Source organism: Xenopus laevis, chromosome 9_10L (genome assembly GCF_017654675.1).
Source record: "Xenopus laevis strain J_2021 chromosome 9_10L, Xenopus_laevis_v10.1, whole genome shotgun sequence".
Classification (NCBI taxonomy): domain Eukaryota; kingdom Metazoa; phylum Chordata; class Amphibia; order Anura; family Pipidae; genus Xenopus; species Xenopus laevis.
Window position 1 is genome coordinate 118,310,165 of NC_054387.1, and position 22,598 is coordinate 118,332,762.

Here is a 22,598-nt window from a genome sequence, read left to right on the forward strand (position 1 = left end):
TACACACCAATTTTACAACTAAAAAAAATACACTTGCTGGTTCAGGAATGAAATTTTATATTGTAACGTGAATTATTTGCAGTGTAAACCATGTAATTTAGAAATAAAAACGACATCATAAAAATCATGACAGAATCCCTTTAAGTAATAGCTGCTTTGCAAAATGATCTATATATACTAAAAAAAGCTACACATAATAGCACTGCTCTCTATTTTGCCCCTCTTTGGAATAGCAGTGGCAACAGAACATAGGGCAATGTCATGTATATAGCTGTCTGTGTGCCAGTCATACCGGTGGGAGAACCTCACCTATAACGTTTAATCTATAACAAAATAAACAAACCCGGGATGCACCCCCATACAAAACGCAAGCTTGACTGGCGGCTACTTACAGCAACTGTCTGCAACTCTGTGACAGCGTTAATCTTTTTTCCCTTACCGGCTCTTCTTCTTCTTCGTGGAGCGAGAACGTGGACCTCAGGGACATGGTGGACTCGGAATGCAGGGACCGTACAGAAATGGCAGAATCCGAGCGTCTCGGGGTGCTGATTGGAGGCTGAGAAGATAAATCCCCCCAACAGAGTAATGAATAGTTGTTAGAATGCAATGGAGTGCTGCAGATTTGTTACAGCCCCATAGCCTTGTGAATGTGTCGCCGAGGGAACGCAAGGATTAAAGATATCCACATTTTCAGACGCGAGTAATGAGATTCCCTTAGAGGCGACTGATCATCATTTGACTCTGTACGGCTTTCCTGTTTCCATTAAGATTAAAGGTCTGTGTCAACTATTCATTTGCCCTGTGTGACGTATAACTCCACCCCAGGTAGCCCTTCAACTCAAGATTAGGGTGACCCTTGCTGCCGGGATCCCAATCCCCGAGCAGAACCAAGGCTGTTAGATCCGTCAGTGTGTGTATGTGATGTTCCACTCTCCAATCTAGCTGCTGCCAGCTCTGCTTACCGTATATATGTGGACACTTCCTCCTATTGAATTCACTGAGCTTGCCTGCTTCCTGCTGGAGATGTGAGGAGGCAAGGGAAAGAGGAGGGGGGATGTATGGAGAGTGGCGGGGGGTCGTAAAGGAAATACACACACACACACACATATATATATATATATATATATATATATATATATATATATATAGTGAAAATTAATATTCCCGGTGAGGTGATGGCAGAGCTACTTAACCCTTAAAGGAAAACTATACCCCCCAGAACAATGTAGGTCTCCATAAAAAATATATTGCATAAAGCAGCATATGTAATATAATAAACCATTTTCATAATAATATACTTTTTTAGAAGTATGTGCCATTGGGTAATCCTAAATAGAAAATTGCCATTTAAAAAAGTAAGGGCCGCCCCCTGGAATCGTACGATTCACGGTGCACACAAACAAACCATACATGTTAGGTCACATGAGCCAGTTAACTGACAGAGTTCTGTCTTTTGCTTCCACACTTCTTCCTTTTACAGTTAGAGTTGTAGTATTTTTTAATCGGAGGCAGCACACAGACCATCACGAAATGGGGGGTTCAAGGCAAGAGATGTAAAAGGACAATATTTACTTGAAAAAAAAAAAAAAAAAAAAATTATATATATATATATATATATATATATATATATATATATATATATATATATATATATATATATATACCGTATATACTCGCGTATAAGCCGAGTTTTTCAGCACCCAAAATGTGCTGAAAAAATTGACCTCGGCTTATACACGGGTAAGAACCTCTTGTAGATGAAATACGGTAGGAAGGCTGCCTCACCGGTAAATTTCAGGAGGCGCCACCCCCGAGTCCTCAGCCCGAGTCCCTGGAAGTCCACGTGTCGCGCCCGGAAGCCCCACAGCTCGAGCAGCAGCCGGACGCCCCCTCGCGTTTCCCCGCAATTTACACCCGATCCCCGGCCGCCTCTGCCTTGTGCTCCCGGCCGCCTCCCCTCTCTCTGCTCCGAGCCGTATCTGCGCAGCTCTCTCCGCATCCCCCGGGAGCGTCTGTGTCTCTCCGCGGCTCTTCCCTCGTCTCCAGCTGCTGCTGCCGGGTCTCACCTTCCGGCCAATGGGGGAGGAAGAGCCGGAGAGTCGGGGAGAGCGACCTCAGCAGCCCCAGCGCGGAACTGGCAGTCTGTGTCCGACACAAACAACTACCGGTATTAGAAACTTTCTCAGCTCTGCATTAACATACCGGTATGTTATCAGCCTTGTCATTATTGTGTGGGGAGTGTGTGTACGGTATATAGTGTATGATGGTGTGGGTAGAGAGTTTGTGTGTGTATATAGTATATGTGTGGGGAGTTTGTGTGTATAGTATGTGTGTGTGATTATTTTGTGGGAAGAGTGTGTGTGTAAAGTATATGTGTGTCTATGTGTGTATAATTGCTAGTGGAAAGTATATTTTGTCTCAGCTGAAAAATATCTGTAATATAAATCCACTGAGGGGGGGACAAATTTTCAGTGATTTCGTTTGCGCTGTAGTGATTGTAGCATGAAGGGTTTTAGTTGTGTCTAGGCTTATACGCGAGTCAATACGTTTTCCCAGTTTTTGTAGGTAAAATGAGGTACCTCGGCTTATACACGGGTCGGCTTATACACGAGTATATACGGTATATATATATATATATATATATATATATATATATATATATATATATACACACCAGTTTGGTAAAATTATTCAATATGCCACTTAATTTGATATAAACTGTTGCCTAAATATTCATTTTGGGGGTAGATTTTTCCTTTAAGGGTTTTATCCAACTATTGTACACCACCCTCAGACTGCCAGGCACTGCACTGCTTCCCCACTTGCAAACATAACCTCTACGTGAGATATCTGTGAACGGCACTAACAATATGTGGAGTCAAGCAATGTCCATTTAGACTAACCCTGTCTGTCACAGTCTCCTGGGACACTTTGTTTACTTCCATGTCTTGGAGACAGACACAACATGTTTGCTATAACACATCCACCCACTGAGCATAGAGGGTACAACTTCTACTGTGAGAACAGCAGTGCACTGTGGAAGAAGTTGATGTCTCCTTGCACTGCGGTACAGTATCTATAGGAAACAGCTATGGAAACAGCAGAGACCTGTGGCCTCCTGTGTGGGGAATATATAGGACACTGACAAAAGCAGCAAATATGTTGTAGTACTGTAAATCTAGCCAAACATTCCAGATTAAGTTGGGCAGTTTGGCTGATTCTGACCATATTAATGAGTATGCCAGGTTGGGGGGGGGGGACACTTCAACATGTCATCCCGTGATCCTGTCGAACCAAGACATGTTTGAACATTTCATCTTATGAAGCACCGTGTCTGTGAGTGCATGGTACTTTTGCAGACAAAGAAGTGAAGAGTAAAATCCATGCAGAAAGGGTGAAGTTCCCTTTTAGACAGAAAAAAAGCGTTTGGGAGGCTTAAGATGCAATCACTGTATTTATTAAAACAAGATCATAAACTGAATTTACCATAACATCGTCTTCATCCCGCGGGGAAAACGTCAGCGTACTGGATGAGGAGGGGGTCCGGCGGTGCTTGGTTCCATCGGCTGCAAGAGAGACATAACTAAGATTTTTCTTATACCCCATGGCTATAGACATCTAAAGGCGACCATACACGGGCAGATTTAAACTGCTGATTTGGGTGCTTTAGACCAATTCGGCAGCTTATCTGCCTGTGTATGGGGCATTCCGACGGGCCTCCCCAACCCTATATCTGGCCAAAAATTGGCTAGATATCAATCAGGCAGGTTTGATGAGGTCCTCATCCCGTTTGTTGCCTATTCCCATACTTGTGATCCTGTCATTTGGCCCAGGGCCGATCGAATAAAGGTGGCCATACACTATTAGATCTGAACCCACTAAGGGCTGGGAGATATCAGGTGAATCCGAATGATCAGATTACAATGCTGCGAATGGGCGTTGACGGGTCGCAGGACCACATCAACTAGCCGATGCGGTCCTGGATTGCAGAGAAAATCATACTTGCCCGATCAAGATCTGCCCGATTTTTGGCCTGATATCGATCGCGAGGACCCGTCGGGAGCCCCCACACATGGGCAGATAAGCTAAAATAAGTCTAAAGGACCGATATCAGCAGCTTTAATATTGCCCTGCCTTTGGTGGGCTTATCTGGGAAAGATCCACTTGTTTGGCAACATCGGCAAACGAGCGGATCTTATAGTGTATGGTTACCTTAAGTCTATCTCCCAGCCTGCTCTTTGTGTTTTTGTGTTATAGTCCAGATCAGGGTGGCACCAGTTTGGGTGGAATGGGGAGTGGTTACATATAACTGGGCATGCTCTAGGAAACAATGGCTGGAAGCTGCTTTCTGTTTGAGATCTGTTACATTATGAGATATGTGATACTGCCTTAAGCTGGCCATTGCTGGCCAAATTGGGCCCATCAAACCATACAATGGGCCTATGCCCATTCAGAAAAGAACTACATCAATGCGTCAAGGCAATCCTCACCGGATGGGATTTTCAGACCTGCAGAGTCTGGAAAGGTTGAATTGACAGCTTTTATTGACCTATGTATGGTCTCATTAAATTGTTTGCTTATAACAAATGGATGTGGATTTACCTTTAGTAATCGTAGTCACTGCTGAGAATGCAGGACCAAACGTCGTCTCCATTCTAGTCTGAAAGGGAAAAAAGTGCACTTAGGTACTATACAGTGTATTTTATAATCTGATTCTGATATGTAACACAATGTCTATAGTGGAGTATTCCATTAAAGGTAATATACTGTATACAGGGTTAATACAGTTATGGGACCAGTTATCCAGAATTCTCCAGGGTTTTCCAGATAAGGGATCTTGGTGTAATTTGAATCTTCATACCATAAGTCACTAAAACTCATGTAAACATTAAATAAACCCAATAGGCTGGTTTTGCTTCCAATAAGGATTAATTATATCTTAGTTGGGATCAAGTACAATGTACTGTTTTATTATTACTACAGAGAAAGGGGAAATAATATTTAAAAAACGTAATTTATTCCATTAAAATGGAGTATATGGGAGATAGCCTTTCGGTAATTCGGAACTTTTTGGATAATGGTTTCCCAGATAACTGACCCCATACCTGTATTCCTTTTACAGAATATAAATGGGCTTCAAGGGTATGTTTTGTACAGAAGCATTATGTATCCACATACTCCTGTTTATTCATATGAATGGGGACCCAGCCAAGGCTGATCTTAAAAAAAGGTTATTTTGAAAAACATATATATATATATATATATATATAAAAAAAATCTTGTGTATGAGATCCCATGCAAAAGTTGTGCTCATTATTACTATGGAGAGGGTGGATACAAGGCAACATACTGGTGCCAGACGCTGTACTGGATAGAATACTCAATCATCAATAGAAATCTCCAACAGAACAATCCACAGGGTAGGGCTAAGCTCACACATGAAGTTATTACAGCAGTGCGGGTATTTGTTGAGTTTGATGCAGTGCAACGGGGAACTTTATTGCTGGGACCCATGCCCATTGTTTCTCAATCATTTTTGTTTACTACTGTGTTACAGTCCTACAGCCACATGCATCCAAAATTAAGGGATGCATGAATACAGGATCCGGCCTTTTTCAGAATCCAAGTGCCTAGACAAACCGAATCCTTAAAACCACATGACGTTCCGTCACACAAACAAGGAAGTGGTTTTTTTTTTTACCCTTCCAGCACCTCATTTACATATGCAAATAAGGCTTCTTATTTGGTCAAATTTTCCACAAAGGATTCGTCAGAATCCCAAAAAAGTGGAGTCTGGATTTCTTCATCTGTGCCAACCCCTCTCAGGCCAACTTGGGTTTGATTCACGGCGCAATAACAGGAGTCTCTGTATCCAATCAACAGGGAGATATTGAAAATATATCACAAACATATGAGTTATATGTACTGAAAGACAACAGACTGCACATTTTGCCTTGGATTTATTGTGTGGGGTTCAGGCAGACCTCAATACGATGCTTACGGGTCACGGGTGGGTTTGGGTTGAGCCCATGACCTTAGACTGCCGTCTTCCAGTTTTAAAGGCGCATGCCTGCCCACCCCTCTTGATGCCATTGGAGGGGCAGGTCTACAAAATGGGGAGGGAAGCAAGGTGTGGGCAGGAGTGGGTCGGGCGGGTGCAGGTTGAGCTTTTCTAGACCCGCACATCACTAGGACAGACAGATGCTTTCAACTGCAACTTAATGTATAAATAAGCCTAATAAAGCTAAAGATGCGTTACTGTGGCAGGGTGACTGAGAAATGACTTATACACATCCTGTCTGGCTTTGGAACTGTTGGGGAGCCTCCAGGTGTCATGGAAGGACCGCATATTATAAAAATGTATAAAATAATTGCACAATCAGCAAATGATAGATACCCTTTTAATAAATGAGAAACAGATGAGTGACGTGTCATTAAAAACAAGGAAAGGTTGAATAGCTGGGGGGAGACAGTTGTTAGGGACCCCCAGTTATTCCAGCCGCTTCCTTTAGCCCCCTGAATATGGGGCACCCCACTGGCGATCCTATCTTTCCTTTACCGCAAACAAATCCAAGAAAATGCAAAAGCTGATTGCCCAAAGAACAAAGTGAAGGGCCCTGTGAAAGAAGGAGGGTCATTCCTTACCCCGTTGCTGTTTTCTGTTAATGGGAGATTGGAGGCTCCAGCTGAGAAATGGTTAAAGCGTGGATTCTTATTTGAGGTCATAATCTAGGGAAGTCATCCATGGGCTGCATGAAGTGGCCTCTGAAAGAAAAGAATTACAGGTTACTGAAGGCAACACAATGGCCCGATACAGATACGGACACTGAGCAACTGCAGGGAATTCCAATGTGTCAGGAACAATCCAAAGTATCAGAGAATCAGAGGCTGAAAAGAGCTGATTTGTCTTCTTCTCTAGTTTTATCAGGGGCATGTGAGGGGCTGCACTAGAGCTGTAGTTTTGTCTTATAAACCCCATTCCAGCAGCTTGTTTTCATTAAAGCCACTTGGACTGGGCTCACGTGGAGACGAGAGTAACAAATACAAGTAACTAAGGCCCTGCTGCTGTTGCAAAATATGGAATATCTTCCCCGGGATCCAATACTCACAATATCACACGTGGGATCTGCTCCCGTGGAGGGTGAGAATATATTCATGGTGCAGCTGTGCAAATATATTATAAAATGACATTGGATCAGATCTGCTTGGAAGGAACAACCGGTTATTTTATTGCTTGATTTTAACTTTATTAGCTTGAAAAGAGCTCTGGTTCTTGGGCGGCTGTGGGTTGGTCCAGCATGGGTTAGGGTTGGGTGGGGGTCAAATATTTTTTGTGTCCAACCCATCACTATTAGGTCATCGCTTAAAGGGGAACTGTCACCTTAAGAAATAATTCCAAATCCTATTTTATGATGTTCGTCAAGCAAAATAAACTTCACCTGCACTATAAAAATAATTTCAATCTTGTTTTTATTTTTCTTGGAATTCACAATCACAGAAAACAGGCAGCAGCCATTTTGTGGACACTGTTAATAAGGCAAACTTTACATTATGCCAAAATCTTGTTTATGTGCCAGAATGGGGCACCTGATGCCCATGCACTGACATTAGATGGGGAGGAAGGAGTTCCCCTTTAGTATGATGTAGAATTGTAGAGTAATGATCCCCAACCAGTAGCTCCTGAGTAACATGTTGCTCTCCAACCTCTTGGATGTTGTTCTCAGGGTCCTCAAAGCAGGTTCTCATTTTTGAATTCCAAGCTTCAAAAAAAGTTTGAATTTCATAAAAACTAAGTATAGTGTCAAGAAGAGCCTCTCGTAGGCTGCCAGTCCACATAGGGGCTACCAAATAGCCAATCACAACCCTTATTTGGCACCCAAAGGGACTTTTTCATGCTTGTGTTGCTCTTTACATTTGAATATGGCTCACAGGTAAAAAAAAACAGGTTGGGGACCCCTGATGTAGAGAGTGATATCCTGATACAATTTGCAATTGGTTGCCATTTTTTATTTTGGAATATTGGTTTCAGTCTGTCTAGAGAGTGATGACACAGAGTGGTAGTGATGGGCTGAACGAGCACCAGTTGTAGGTTGGCTAGCGACGTTAATGGCCTAGTTGCACAGACTGTAATCTATGTTCCTTTTGGTTGATCAGCCCAAAAATCTTCCCTGATACTATAGATTTTTGTGGTGCTTCTATTTGGAAAAAGGGTGCTGGCAGCTGTCAAAGAAATGTTCAATAATCCTCTGAGTTTCCACATGATGGAAATTGCGCCAAAAAGTTCATTTTCGTGTCATGGTAATCATGGAGCCCTATACTACTGCATATAGTGTATATGTATATATATTTTATATATGGTATGATGTAGAGAGTAACAGTGTCAGACTGGGTTGTCCGAGGTCCACCAAGGCTGCTGCCTGGTGGCCCCCCACCCCAGTCGCAATTGCCACCACCACAAATCGCAAGTTAAACCCCCACCCCAGCACATCCCTTATGCGTGCCGAGTTTGTATGCGCCGGCTCGCACATGTGTGGGAGGGGCTACGCAAGAGAGCCGCACTTTCTGTATAAGTTTCCAGCAGCGGACCTGGGTCAACGGGGGCCCACGACCACCTGGTTTTCTCCCGGTGTCCCGCCGGCCCAGTCCGACGCTGGAGAGTAATATTCCAAGACAATTTGCAATCGGTTTTCATTTTTTATTATTTGTGGTTTTTGAGTTATTTAGCTTTTTACTCGGCAGCTCTCCAGTTAGCAATTTCAGCAATAAGGTTACTATAAAATCACCCTAGCAATCATGCATTGATTTGAATAAGAGACTGGAATATGAATAGGAGAGGCCTGAATAGAAAAATGAGTAATAAAAAAGCAGCAATGCATGTGTAGCCTTACAGAGCATTTGACTTTTAGATGGGGTCAGTGACCCCCATTTGAAAGCTGGAAAGAAGGGGAAGGCAAATAATTGAAGAAAAAAATACAATTGAAGACCAATTGAAAAGTTGCTTAGAATGAGCCATTCAATGACATACTAAAAGTTAACTTAAAGGTGAACCGCCCCTTTAACCTGCAGACTTAAAGTTTTTTGCAGTTTGTGCAGTTCCTGGGTCAGGATAATGCTAACCCCCCCCCGCAAATAGGGTTGGGTAGTGGGACCGGGGGCAAAGCCAGTAGTTGGGCTCTGATTGATTTTGGGCCTGGCATGGCTCTGCCTAACCGGACCCACGCAGGACTCTGGCACACACCAGTGTATCTGTCAATTAAAATCTGACTCCAATACTTGCATGTAGAGACACATTGCTCAGAGGAGGACACTGAGGAGGAAATTGTACATTCTTTTTTTATTCATTATATTTGGGAGAAACGTGTGTGTCGGAAAGTGTAGCTGCTATGTAATGTTTCAAGAGTAAAGCACTAAAATGACAATAATCCTGGTAGATTTGGAGCCAAGTAAAGCAAAGGCCTTACTGAATAAATCAGTGAGAAACGGTTCCCTGTGGCCTCTCTCCCCGCTCCTTCCCCCTTCAATCCCCCTGCACACAGGCTACGTAATGGAAAGAAGAGGCAACCGTGGTTCCTCTCCAAGAGTATTGGGGGGGGGGGGTGAGAAAAGAGAGAGAGAAACCCCTTACTCAACGTGGGATATAAAATCCATGTAATAAAGGAATGTCTTATAGTAACCTCTAATAAACTACAACTCCCAGCAACCCTCACAATCTGCTTAGGGCTTCAGTTGCATCCCTTGTGTGTATCATTGTGTACATTATACTTTAGTAAACAGGCATCTGATCCTATATCCGGAAACCTGTTATCCAGAAAGTACCGAATTACAGAAAGCCATCTCCATTTTATCCAAATAATACAAATATTAAAAAAAATGATTTTCCTTTTTCTCTGTAATAAAACAATAGCTTGTACTTTATCCAAACTAAGATAGAATTAATCCTTATTGGAAGCAAAACCAGCCTATTGGGTTTATTTAATGTTTACATTATTTTCTAGTAGACTTAAAGTATTAAAGTATTAAGATCCAAATTACGGAAAGATCCCATATCCCAATCACCTTCTGCTTATGTTCCATCAGCTGCTGGGAACTGCACAGATTTCATTTTATCCAAATAATCCAAATTTGAAAAAAAAAAAAAAGATTTCCCTTTTCTGTGTAATAATAAAACAGTCGCTTGTACTTGATCCCAACTAAGATAAAATTAAACCTTATTGGAAGCAAAAACAGCCTATTGGGGTTATTTAATGTTTATATGATTTTCTAGTAGACTTAGGCTAAGGCCACACTAGGCGATTTGACTCGCGGCGACTTTTCGCCGCGACTTTTCGGCGCGACTTTTAAGCAATCGCTGGGGAAACTTTTGCGCTGGCGTCTATGGGAATCGCGACAAATCGACAGCGTAAAAACACACGCGGCGATCTTTTCTCTACTGTCGCTCGAAATTGCCTCGCTAGGCGATTTCGAGCGACAATAGAAAAAAGATCGCCGCGTGTGTTTTTACGCTGGCGATTTGTCGCGATTCCCATAGACGCCAGCGCAAAAGTTTCCCCAGCGATTGCGGATTAAAAGTCGCGGCGAAAAGTCGCCGCGAGTCAAATCGCGGCGCTATCGCCTAGTGTGGCCTTAGCCTTAGGGTATGAAGATCCAAATACGGAAAGATCCGTTATCCGGAAAACTCAAGGTCCATTTTGGATAACAGGTCCCATAACAGTACAGTGCTGCCAGACCCACTGAAGACATTTACAGCAAAAGAGACTTGACATCAATGACATTTTGACATTAGTCACTTAAAAAACAAGTATCACCTCCTATTTGTCCACACCGGATTTTCTAAATCTCTTGCAGCTTATTAAAAGTGATACGTTTGATATTTCTGGCTTTTGCTTTTGGTGCAGAAATGAAATGCAGCTTTCATTAGATTTGTCACTTGCAGTACCAATGTTCACCACTTCACCAGGAGGTGGCTTATTCCATATGTGCAAGAGGAGACCCTCATCTCCATCAGTGTGACTTTCTCTGTGTGCTTTAGGTGAGGACCTTGCCAGGACTGGGTAACTGATCCACTCTCTTGGTGAAGACAAACGATCCACTTAATACTGAGTGAGATCTCTCAGCCTCCCTCAAGGCAACCCCTTTCCCAAACATTACCAACAGGGGGGAATAAAAATGCAGCTCTGGGGTCCCACAGGATCTAATAACTACACCCTGAGCAGCTCAATGGAGTCAAAAATTAGAATATGTCTGAGCGAGCAGATGGCTTGCTTAATATTAAAACTGGCCCTAGTGTGTGTGTGTGTGTGTGATAGGGACTTTAGATTGTAAGCCCTACTGGCTTGAACGATGGGAATGGTATAATATCTTTAGAGGTAAATGGGGTTGTTCACCTTTAAATTAACTTTTAGTATGATGCAGATTAGAGATATTCTGAGACAATTTGCAATTGGTTTTAATTTTTTATTATTTGTGGTTTTTGAGTTATTTTTTATTCAGCAGCTGTCTGGTTGCTAGGGTCCAAATGACCCTAGCAACCATGCATTAATTTGACTAAGAGACTGTAATATGAGTAGGAGAGGCCTGAATAGAAAGATGAGTAATAAAAAGTAGCAATAACAATACATTTGTAGCCTTACAGAGCATTTGTTTTTTTAGATGGGGTCAGTGACCCCCATTTGAAAGCTGGAAAGAGTCAGAAAAAGAAGGCAAATAATTACAAAAACTGTAAAAAATAAAAAGTGAAAACCAATTGAAAAGTTTCTTAGATTTGGGTGCTGCATATACACGCATTGCGTCATTACAACTGAAGAAAATGATTTTTCCAATAGCTATTTAATAGCCATTGCTGTAGTGTATAGCACAGCACATCAGTGCTAGGGGGAGTAGATAAGCAAACTGACACGCTGTTGCTGAACTTCAACCCCCAGCATCCCCTGTGAGCCAGAAACATTGATATGAACATTAAATAAACCCAATAGGCTGGTTTTGCTTCCAATAAGGATTAATTATATCTTAGTTGGGATCAAGGACAAGCTACTGTTTTATTATTACAGAGAAAAAGGAAAATCTTTTGTTTTAATATTTGTATTATTTGGATAGAAATCCAGATTCCATGCCTGTACGCTTCAGTAGAATGTACACAATGATACACACAACGGATGCAACTGAAACCCTAAGCAGAATGTGAGGGTTGCTGGGAGTTGTAGTTTATTAGTGGTTGCTATAAGCCATTCCTTTGTTACATGGAATGATTTTATTTCCCACATTCAGTGAGGGGTTTCTCTCACTCTTTCACCCCCCCCCCTACTCTATTCTTGGAGAGGAACCAATGTTTGGATAAGTCTATGGGAGACAGCCTTTCTGTAATTCGGAGCTTTCTGGAGAACGGGTTTCTGGGTAACTGGTTCCATGCCTGTATGAAAAACGGAAAGCAGACCGCATGAACAGTACATGCCTATAATATACTATTAGGAATGAACACAGACATTACCATTAGTGTGCGGGGAAACCGTGAAATGAAGGTGTAACTGCCCCTGAACCTCTTTCTGAGTCTGCAGTCAGACTTGTACTAGAGGCAGTAAAGCAGTGCCTGTAGTAATGACAGATGCAGAGTAGGGAGTATGGGGCAGTACAAGAGGCACTCATGGGGGTACAGGCTCCAAGAGACATGAAGTATACATGGATCATTAAACAGTCAGGGATTGCATGAAGAGTGGGCACGGTTTGCGTATGAATGGAGTTAGAGTGAAATAGGCTGGGCATGGCCATGGAACAGGGCATTATATTTTCAATGGGGCCCCATTTTACTTGTTGGCAGAGGCCACTGCTTAGGTGACTGGCGAGCTAATAACTGGGGCCCCTTGGGGGGGGGAGGCTCTGCTCTCTTAGTAGTATTGGGCCCCGTTATTACTGATGGTGGCCTTGAGAACAAAACAGCAACCGTAAGGCAAGTCAACAACTGCTAGAAAAGATAAAGACAACAATACTTTACATCAGTGATGCCTGTGACACTTTAGTTGTTGTTCAAGTACATCCCCCTGCCCCTAGTGACAGCTGAAGGGCCACAGGCTGGCCAGTCACATTTAAACATATTATAGGGAGCCCCAACAAAATCTATTCTACCCTTGGCCATGCCACCACTAAATGGTAACCCCCGAGCAAGCAACAGCTCTCCGGATGCTGTTAAACTACAACTCCCAGAATCCCCTTATAGTAGCTGTGGGCCCATAATAATGACATCATCACAGCCCCCCCCCCCATATCTGACTTTAGATGCATGTGCCATAAAGAGGAAAGGGCAAGTACTGCAGGGCTGCATTTATTTGGCAAGCTGTGAAGAACAAATGCCGCACAATAATACAAATAATAATAGTAATCGGAATATCCGTGAATAAGTAAATGCTGGCTCACCTTTGCACGGAGCTGTGCGATGCAATCACTAGGACATTATCCTGCCGGTCGTACAGAGGAGACAGTCCCAAGTCTGTGAGAGTGCTGCCGGGATGTAGAGGAGTGATCTGTACAGAAAGGCATGTAACAAGCAGTGGGCGATAAGTTAGTGAAAAAGTGGAAAGTCCCCGACCAATCAACAGACCAGGAGCTGATCCTCAACATTTAACACATGGCCAGAGCCAGAGAGAGGAGGGTCAGGATAAAGCACAACAAGCGAGCACATTGCTCTACCCAATGGGATAAAAGCACAGACTGTCTCCCGGTCATGGCACCCTCTTCCTAAAGGGGTGGTTCAAGTAAACTTTTAGAATGGCTGATCCTAAACAACTTTTCAATTGGTCTTCGTTATTTTATTTTTTTTATATTTTTTTTTTTATTATTATTTGACTCTTACCAGCTTTCAAATGGGGGTCACTGACCCCTTCTAAAACCGAATGCTCTGTAAGGCTACACACGTATTGTTATTGCTACTTTTGTTCACTGGTTTTTCTATTCAGGCCCCCTCCTATTTATATAAGCGCCTCTTTTTAAAAGCAATGCATAGGTGCTAGAATAATTTAGATCCTAGCAAACAGATTGCTGAAATTACAAACTGGAGAGCTGCTGAATAAAAAGCCAAATAACTCAAAAACCACAAATAATAAAAAATGAAAACCAATTGAAAATTGCCTCAGAATATCACTCTCTACATCATACTAAAAGTTAATTCAAAGGTAAACAACCCCTTTAATCTCAAAAATCCACTCAAATGCATTTTTTTTACTTAAAGGAGAAGGAAAGGTTAAAACTAAGTAAGCCTTATCAGAAAGGTCCATCTAAATATACCAGTAAACCCTCAAAGTAATGCTTCTCTGAGTCCCCTGTGAAAAGAAACACTGCATTTCTTTGCTTGTATTGTGTACACATGGGCTTCTGTATCAGACTTCCTGCCTTCAGCTTAAACCTCATTGCCCTGGGCAAGAGCATGCTCAGTTTGCTCCTCTTCCCCCCCCCTCCCTTCTCTACTGTAATCTGAGCCCAGAGCAGGGAGAGACTCAGGCAGGAAGTGATGTCAGACCATGTTAATACTGCAGCTCCTATCCTAAACAAACAGAGAGCTTCTAGAGCTTTTTACTCAGGTATGGCAAAACATTCTACAGAATAAATATAGCATTCTAGCTTGCACTATTGCAGCTAATCTATTGGCAATAAAATGCCTCCGTAGCTTTCCTTATCCTTTAAAGGACTATACAGCAGTTAGTGCAGATTTTATGGATCCATATATTAAAGTTTATTAAACTTTTTAAGATGTGCACCAGAACTCCCTTGCTTTTGTGCTGTGTTTTCAGTTTGCCCTAATATTGACTGGCCAGATTATCTGCTGTTATCTCAGCGTGGTTACTTATTATCTTTAGTATCATAAATGATGTTGCATAAATCATTGACAGGGCATGAAGAAAAAGAAGAATTAGAAACCTACAAGCCAACAAAAACACAGACACAACCCAGGAGGACCATTGAGAAAATAAGTGGGCCATTAAGGTAACTTTTAGTATGTTATAGAATAGTTAATTCTACAAAACGTTTCAATTGGTCTTTATTATTTATTTTTTTATAGTTTTTTTTTTTTTTTTTAACGATTTGCCTTTTTCCTTCTGATTCTTTCCAGCTTTCAAATGAGGGTCCCCATCTAAAAAAACAAATTCCCTGGAAGGCTACAAATGTATTGTTATTGCTACTTTTTATTACTCATCTTTCTATTCAGGCCTCTCCTATTCATATTCCAGTCTCTTGTTCAAATAGGAGCATGGTTGCTAGGGGAATTTAGACCCTAGCAACCAGATTGCTGAAATTGCAAATGAGAGACCTGCAGAATAAAAAGCTAAATAACTCAGGAACCACAAATAATAAAAACCAATTATCTCAGAATATCACCCTCTACATCATATTAAAGTTAAAGGTTAACAACCCCTTTAATGCAGTAGCAAGGGAATTCAGGAATACGGATAGTGTCCATATTAGGGATGCACCGAAACCCAGGATTCGGTTCGGGATTCAGCCAGGATTAAGCCTTTTTTCAGCAGGATTTGGATTCGGCCGAATTCTTCTGCCCGGCCGAACCGAATCTGAATTTGCATATGCAAATTAGGGACGGGGAGGGAAATCGTGTGACTTTTTGGTCACAAAACAAGGAAGTAAAAAATGCTTTCTCGTTCCCACCCCTAATTTGCATATACAGATTAGGATTCGGCTGAATCTTTCGTGAAGGATTCAGCCGAATCCAAAATAGTGGATTTGATGCATCCCTAGTTCATATCCATACCACCTGCCATTCATATAAATGGAAACCCCCTGATAGAGACTGTGACTGGCAGTTCTCGACCCAAAAAAGCACCACAAAAATCTATGTTAAAAGGGGAGATTTTTGGGCTGATCAACCAAAAAGCACAATTACAGTCTGTGCAACTAGGCCATTAAAGTGCTAGAAAACCGATAACTGCTCGTTCAGCCCATCGCTACCATATTCCACTCTGTGCTTCTAGACAGACTGAACCCAAAATTCCAAACTGCCACCTTCCCCACTGGCAGCTGCTTCCCATGCATTTAATAAGCAATGTGCTGCCTATAGCAGTCTCTGGTACTGTTAGGTGGGGATTGCTTGAGAACAATCAGTTCAGGAAAGGGGGTACCGACTGCCGTGGTTCTACTGAGGGGGGGGCAGCAGAATCACATATGGAAGAAGCACAAGCGAAACGGAAACAGAACGAAGATTCTCTCAGCACCATCATTAACCACCAGCACGGCTCACTGGTTGGAGGATGCTGAAAGTCTTAGTTTTGCAAAACATGGAATTAAACCCTGAATTACGGAAAAGGGGGTACCTGCTAAAGGAGCAACCGTGGGGACCTAAACTAACGGGAAGGAGATCCATAAGCGAGGCTCACTAAGCCTAAATGACAACAGCATTTGGAATAATAAAGGCAAACTGAAGCCAAAAACAAAACAAGAGACCACTGTGCATCACTACCCTTGCACAGCTGCAGCAGTTTTATACCGTGCCTATACAATGTGCTTGTGCACAAGGACTGACTAAAGCAAACATTCAGCCCTTTTTGAGCTACAACAACCATCATCTCACCACAGAGGTTCATGACAGAAATCTGGGAGCTTTCCTTGCTCTGAAAGACACATACAGATGCACAGAATCCTGTTTTTTTCTTTTTTGGAATCTAACTAGGGATGGGCGAATTTTTTCGCCTTGTTTCGCCGCGGAAATGACGCCATATACTTGTATGGCGGCGTGCGTCAAAAAAAAGACGCGTGTCATGATAATTTAACCGCGCGACAAAAAAACTTTTGACGCCCATAGACTTTAATGGGCGTCAGCAACATTTCACAGGTGGCGAATTTTTGCCGAAATGAAACAGGTCAAATTCGCCCATCCCTAACCGAACCTTTTCATATACAAATCAGCCTCTGGACCAGAGAAACACATTTCTTAAATGTGTGGCCAGTCAAGTTATATTTCGGATTTGGATTCAGCCAAATGGTTTGTTATTTCTTGAGTGATACAGGTTAACTTAAAAAGTTAATGACATCGGAAAATGAACTTTTTAATTATTTATTATAACATTTTCTTATAATTTTGCCATAAAAGTATTTGCCTGATGCTTTAACATTGCCTTTTTTACTACCCTGTTCCTGTATGAGGGGGGCTGCCATATTTGTACAGTAGTAGTCCATCAGCATTAGAAACTCTGACAGGTAAAGAAGGGACAGTCAGGTTGGCAAAACAGTCAGGTTTAGGAACTTCAAGTAGCAATTATTTACAAAAGCAGAACTATCAGCAAAAAACGATCAACATGACCTATATGTTGTATATTTTGAAAAGAACATTTTTAGTGTCAGTATCGCTTTAAAGGGTACCTGTTGGGTAATAACGTTATCCCCAACCAAAGGTGCCGAGCCAGGACCACCATCAGAAATAACAGGGCCCAATACGACAAAATTTCCTGGGCCCCCTGGGCTGCACCCACAGCAAGTCCCACCTACAGGTCCGCCCCCCACCACACAGTAAAAAAACAAAAAAAATATTGGTGGCTAGGGTTCCCACATGTTAATGAAAAAACAAAAAGATATTGGTGGTCAGGGCCCCCCATAAAAAAACATTTGTGGCCAGGCCCCTCCCCCATTAAAAAATATTGGTGGCTAGGACCCCACATGAGAAAAAAAAATTGGTGGCCAGGCCCCCCCACATTATAAGAAAATTGGTGGCCAGGGGCCCTTAAACATCCATGCCTTCCCGAAGTCAGCAGCTCTCAGAAAGATGGGGTGCCCGGCTAATCAAGTAAGTGTGGTGTGGCCGGGCCCCCCTTACCCTCAGGGCCCCCTACAACTCTCCCCCCTGATGGCTGCCCTGAATAGAGCCCGCATTCTAGTTGGGGATATCAATATATATATTTTTTTTTAAAAAAATGCCCCCCGTCAGCGTTATGATACCCGCACCGGGAGGGAGTGAGCAGCCATGTCAGGTCACTCGCATGCACATAAGGAAAAGCTGCCCCAAATTGCTCATTATGCGCAGCGAGTGACCAGACATGGCTGCTCGCACCACCAGGAGCTCCCGACCGAAGCAGGTAGCCTAGTGTTTGCAGTGGTTCTGTTCAATAATGCAGAGACTGTGCAGGTCCACTCAGAGCTGCTGTTTAATCATGCTGCAGTGCAGATCTCACAATACATAACATGGCTGTCACAGCTTTATCACTTCCTGTGCTAGGAATACAAAACACATCCTGTGCTAATATACGGTCTGCCACTAGGTGACAGCATAACCCCTTAACATCTCCCTTTTCTAACTGTATAATCTAACATATTTAAACAATATTTCAAGCCTTCAAGTAGTAACGTTATTTGCCCTACTGTACTTAAATAATATGCACATATGTAACTTTTTTCAAAGATAACCAAACATGACTGTTTTAAAACTATTTAAAGGTTAAGTCTTTTTGGTGGCTGAATTCGCCTGCCACTGCGTGAGTAACGCGGGATCTCAGACTCACTCTCAGGCTGTGAGGCCGATGTGCAGTCCGTTGCAAGCAAGTGCTCAGACTGGCTCTCCACTGTGGCCTCCACTTCTAGTCTCGGCGTTTCACTGGATTCTGTTACTGCAGGCTTGCTAGGACTGGGCTCTGCTGGCCTGAGGTCCACTCGCTCTGCTGGCCTGAGGTCCACTCGATTGCGCCTGTACAGTGTACCCTCCACCTCAACCAGATAGGAGCGAGGGTCTGTTTGTTGGAGGCAAGTTCCTAGTCTCCATATGCCAGTCCTGTCACCTGGAAGAGGCTTCATTCTTATATTTTGCCCCACATTTAGTGCCGGAAGGTCCCTGGCCGTTTTATCATATGCATGTTTTGCCACTTGCCGTTTGAAATGCAGCTTGCCAGGAACTTCTGATGCAACGCAAGGTTCCAGTAGTGTGTCAGTCACTGGGAGGGGAGTTTTCAGCCTGCGGGCCATTAGGCGTTGCGCGGGGCTAGTGTCCATGCCAATTGTTGGCGTATTTCTCCACAGCAAGATTGATTTCCATGGGTCGTCTCCTGCACGTTTTGCTCGCCTGCACAGGCCTTTAACAATTTTCACTGCCGATTCTGCTTTACCGTTAGCCTTAGGGTACATTGGTGATGAAGTAACATGCTCAAAACCCCATTCCTGAGAGAACTTGGTGAACAGAGCACAAGCAAATTGTGGACCATTGTCCGTGACGACTCGGTCGGGTTGGCCATACCTGGCAAGTTGAGCCTTGCATCTCTTAATGGTGGTGTCCGCCGACAGGTCAGGCAGCAGTTCTATTTCCCAAAAATCTGAATAGTGATCGACGATAAGCAGAAAATCCTTGCCAGCGTAGTTGAATATGTCCATACTCAGAATCTGCCATGGCCGTGTAGGGAGGGGATGTGACATCATAGTCTCTTTTTGTTGTTCGTGTGCATATTCGTTACACACAGTGCACTGTTCTACATAGTCTTTAATCTCCCCATGCATATTCGGCCAAAACAGTGTTTCTCTAGCCTGCCTGAAGCATGCCTCACCACCTATATGGCTCCAATGAATGCGACGTAGCATCTCTGCACGTAGTTGCTTTGGAATGATAATGCACTGGCCCTTGAAGAACACCCCATCCTGTAAACTTATTTCATCCCGGTAGTTCCAATACTCTCTAATAGCCACAGGTGTCTCTGCCCTTGAATCAGGCCATCCGTTGAGCACAACTGATTTGAGGATCTTGAGGTGTTCATCTTGCTCAGAGGACTCCCTGATCTGCGACAGACGCTGATGCGTGACATTTAAATAGTCGGCCTGGTTTATGCCCTCTATGACGAGCTCTTCACGGTACATGCTGCAGACTGAATGCTGGGCATGAGGTGCGTCCGCTTCGTGCCAGCGTGCTGTGGCTCTGCTCAGTGTATCACTGACATACATATATGGGCCCGGTTTATAGGTCACCTCCAGAGCATAGTTTTGGAGCGAGAGTAGCATGCTTTGAAGTCGTTTTGGGGCACTAAGCAAAGGTTTGTTGAATATCGCGACTAGCGGTTTGTGGTCTGTTTCAACCGTGATGTTTCCCCGACCGTACAAATAACTGTGGAAACGGTGGCAGGCAAACACAATGCTTAGGCATTCTTTCTCGATCTGAGCGTAATTCTGCTCAGTTGCAGTGAGGGCTCTGGAAGCAAATGCTACAGGTTGTCCATCTTGCAATAGGCAGCATCCGAGGCCATTCTGACTGGAGTCACTTTGAACTGTAATGGGCTTGCTAATGTCATAGTATCTTAGTACCGGTGCTGTGGTAATTAGTCGCTTGACCTCATCAACTGCTTCCTGGTGCTTTGGCAGCCAGTGCCATGGCATGTCTTTATCCACGAGCCTGCGCAAGGGCTCGCACACCGCTGAGAGGCGGGGCATGAATTTTGACAGGTAGGTGACGAATCCTATGAACCTTTGCACTCCCTTTGAATCGGTTGGAGCAGGCATGACTTTTATTGCCCTCACCTTCTCAGGATCTGGCTTTAACCCCTCTGCTGATAGTATATGACCGTGGAAGCGGACCTCATTAAGTTTAAACTGTAGCTTCTTGATGCTCAGTCTCAGTTTCACTTCTCTGCAGCGGTTCATAAGGGCAATCATGTTGGCATCGTGGTCGCGAGTGGCCTCTTCTAGTGAGTCTCCACAACCCACTATTAGTATATCATCTGCAATTGGCTCCACACCTCGCAAGCCGGCTAGTAGTTCATGTTGTTTTCTTTGATACACCTCTGGGGCTACAGACACACCAAAGGGTAGTTTGAGCCAGCGCATTCGCCCCCAGGGTGTCCAGAAGGTAGTAAGAAAGCTGCTCTCAGTGTCCAATTTGATTTGTAGGAATGCATCCCGGGCATCCACCAATGAGAAAATACGGGCTTTGGGCAGCTGTAGCATTAATACTGTCATCTGCTCTGGCCTGTGTCAGCACTTTCATTCGCAAGTCTGTTTGCTGCGCAGCTCGGCAAATATCAATGGCAGACGCCAACGTGAGTTCCCTTTCTCTTAGCAAGCGACGGCGCGTGCTTTCATCAGTAATACCCAGCACCAGCCTGTCTCTGATAAGTTCATCTTTTAACTGTCCATAATCACATGTTGCTGCTTTCTCCCTCAGTCTGGTTACAAAACAGTCAATCGTCTCACCCTGCTCTTGCTTGCATGATCCGAAGACAAAGCGCTCGAAGATTACATTCTTTGTCGGCTTGAAATGTGCTTCAAGGGCGTCCAAGATGGCAGTGGCGCTCTTTTGCTGTTCCTCTGTCAGATGCAGATTATGGCGATAGATGTGTCTGCACTCACCACCCATTAGACGCCTCAGAGTGGCTGCCTGTACCTCTTCCGATTTCTCGTCCAGTCCGGAAGCTAACATAAAGTCTTGAAATTCAGCTTTGAATGTTTCCCAGTTGGTAGCCAAGTCGCCGGACATCTTCATCTCGGCTGGTGGAGGTATCATGTTTGCGTACATGGTTGCTTAAATACCAATGCTTAGTATGCTGAGAGTTTCTTTTCCAGCTGGATGCGTGGATGGTGTGCTGTAGTTCAAGCTTCTGACACCATGTTTGCAGTGGTTCTGTTCAATAATGCAGAGACTGTGCAGGTCCACTCAGAGCTGCTGTTTAATCATGCTGCAGTGCAGATCTCACAATACATAACATGGCTGTCACAGCTTTATCACTTCCTGTGCTAGGAATACAAAACACATCCTGTGCTAATATACGGTCTGCCACTAGGTGACAGCATAACCCCTTAACACCTAGCGCTGGCAGTTTAAAAAAAAAAACAAAAAAAAACTACTGTTATTCCCAACCGTAATGCGGGCTCTATTAGCTGGCACCTTTGATTGGGGATAACATTGTTACCCAGCAGGTGAGATTTAAGCTCCTCCATGTTTGGTTCTTACAAGACTGATAATAAGATTCTCCTGCTAACAAAACAGTCATGCCGAAGGGTGAAGAGCAGGGGTTATACTAGTAATAGCTTTATCTATCTGGCACAGGTGAATTAGCTCCTGCTACAAATAGACTGTAAGCTCTGCTGGAGCAAGGACTGATGGGAAAGGTGTGTGATCTCTGTAATGTGCTGCAGCTAATTGCACATTCATTTAGATGCCACATGAACATTGCAGCCCTTAGAATTGGATTTACTAGATGTGACTTTTACTGAATCCCACCCAAGGGACGCTGTGATGCTGAGGGCCCAGGGCTAATGCTTTTTGCCTCCCTTAAATCTGACCCTGTCAATTAATGTATCTGCTCCCTCCAAATATGTCACAGGCACAGCCTCCAACCCCTCATTCTAAACCTACTACCCAGTCCCCAACACACACACATATTACATTCACTGTTCTTGCACAATCACACTCCACCATCCCACAACTCACCAATCTGCAGACCTGTTTTCCGGTTTCCACTAAATCCCCGAAACCAGGCCCTCCCCTCTGCAAAAACCAGATTCCGGGAATTCCCGGCGCATGGCATTTTGGGAATTGAAGTTCCTCTCCGGCCTTCCACCACCTGAAACTAGCGATTGAAAAACTACACATTCCAGCTGCCCGAAACACACGGGTGACTTTCAACCAATCAGCGACTCCCAAT

At 43.6% G+C, this 22,598-nt stretch overlaps 1 protein-coding gene across 1 annotated transcript in view; it reads right to left on the reverse strand.

Annotated features, from left to right (window-relative positions):
• traf7.L (TNF receptor associated factor 7 L homeolog) overlaps positions 1-22,532 on the reverse strand; it is a 41,664-nt gene extending 19,132 nt beyond the window's left edge. Inside the window, exons 1-6 of the mRNA XM_018236576.2 lie at positions 22,385-22,532; positions 13,405-13,511; positions 6,646-6,765; positions 4,603-4,660; positions 3,487-3,566; positions 440-556 (exon numbers count right to left, since the gene is read on the reverse strand). Coding sequence (XP_018092065.1) covers positions 440-556; positions 3,487-3,566; positions 4,603-4,660; positions 6,646-6,726 — 336 coding nt within the window. The 5' untranslated portion in view covers positions 6,727-6,765; positions 13,405-13,511; positions 22,385-22,532. The remainder of the gene's footprint in view (positions 1-439; positions 557-3,486; positions 3,567-4,602; positions 4,661-6,645; positions 6,766-13,404; positions 13,512-22,384) is intronic.
• Positions 22,533-22,598: the final 66 nt, after the last annotated feature.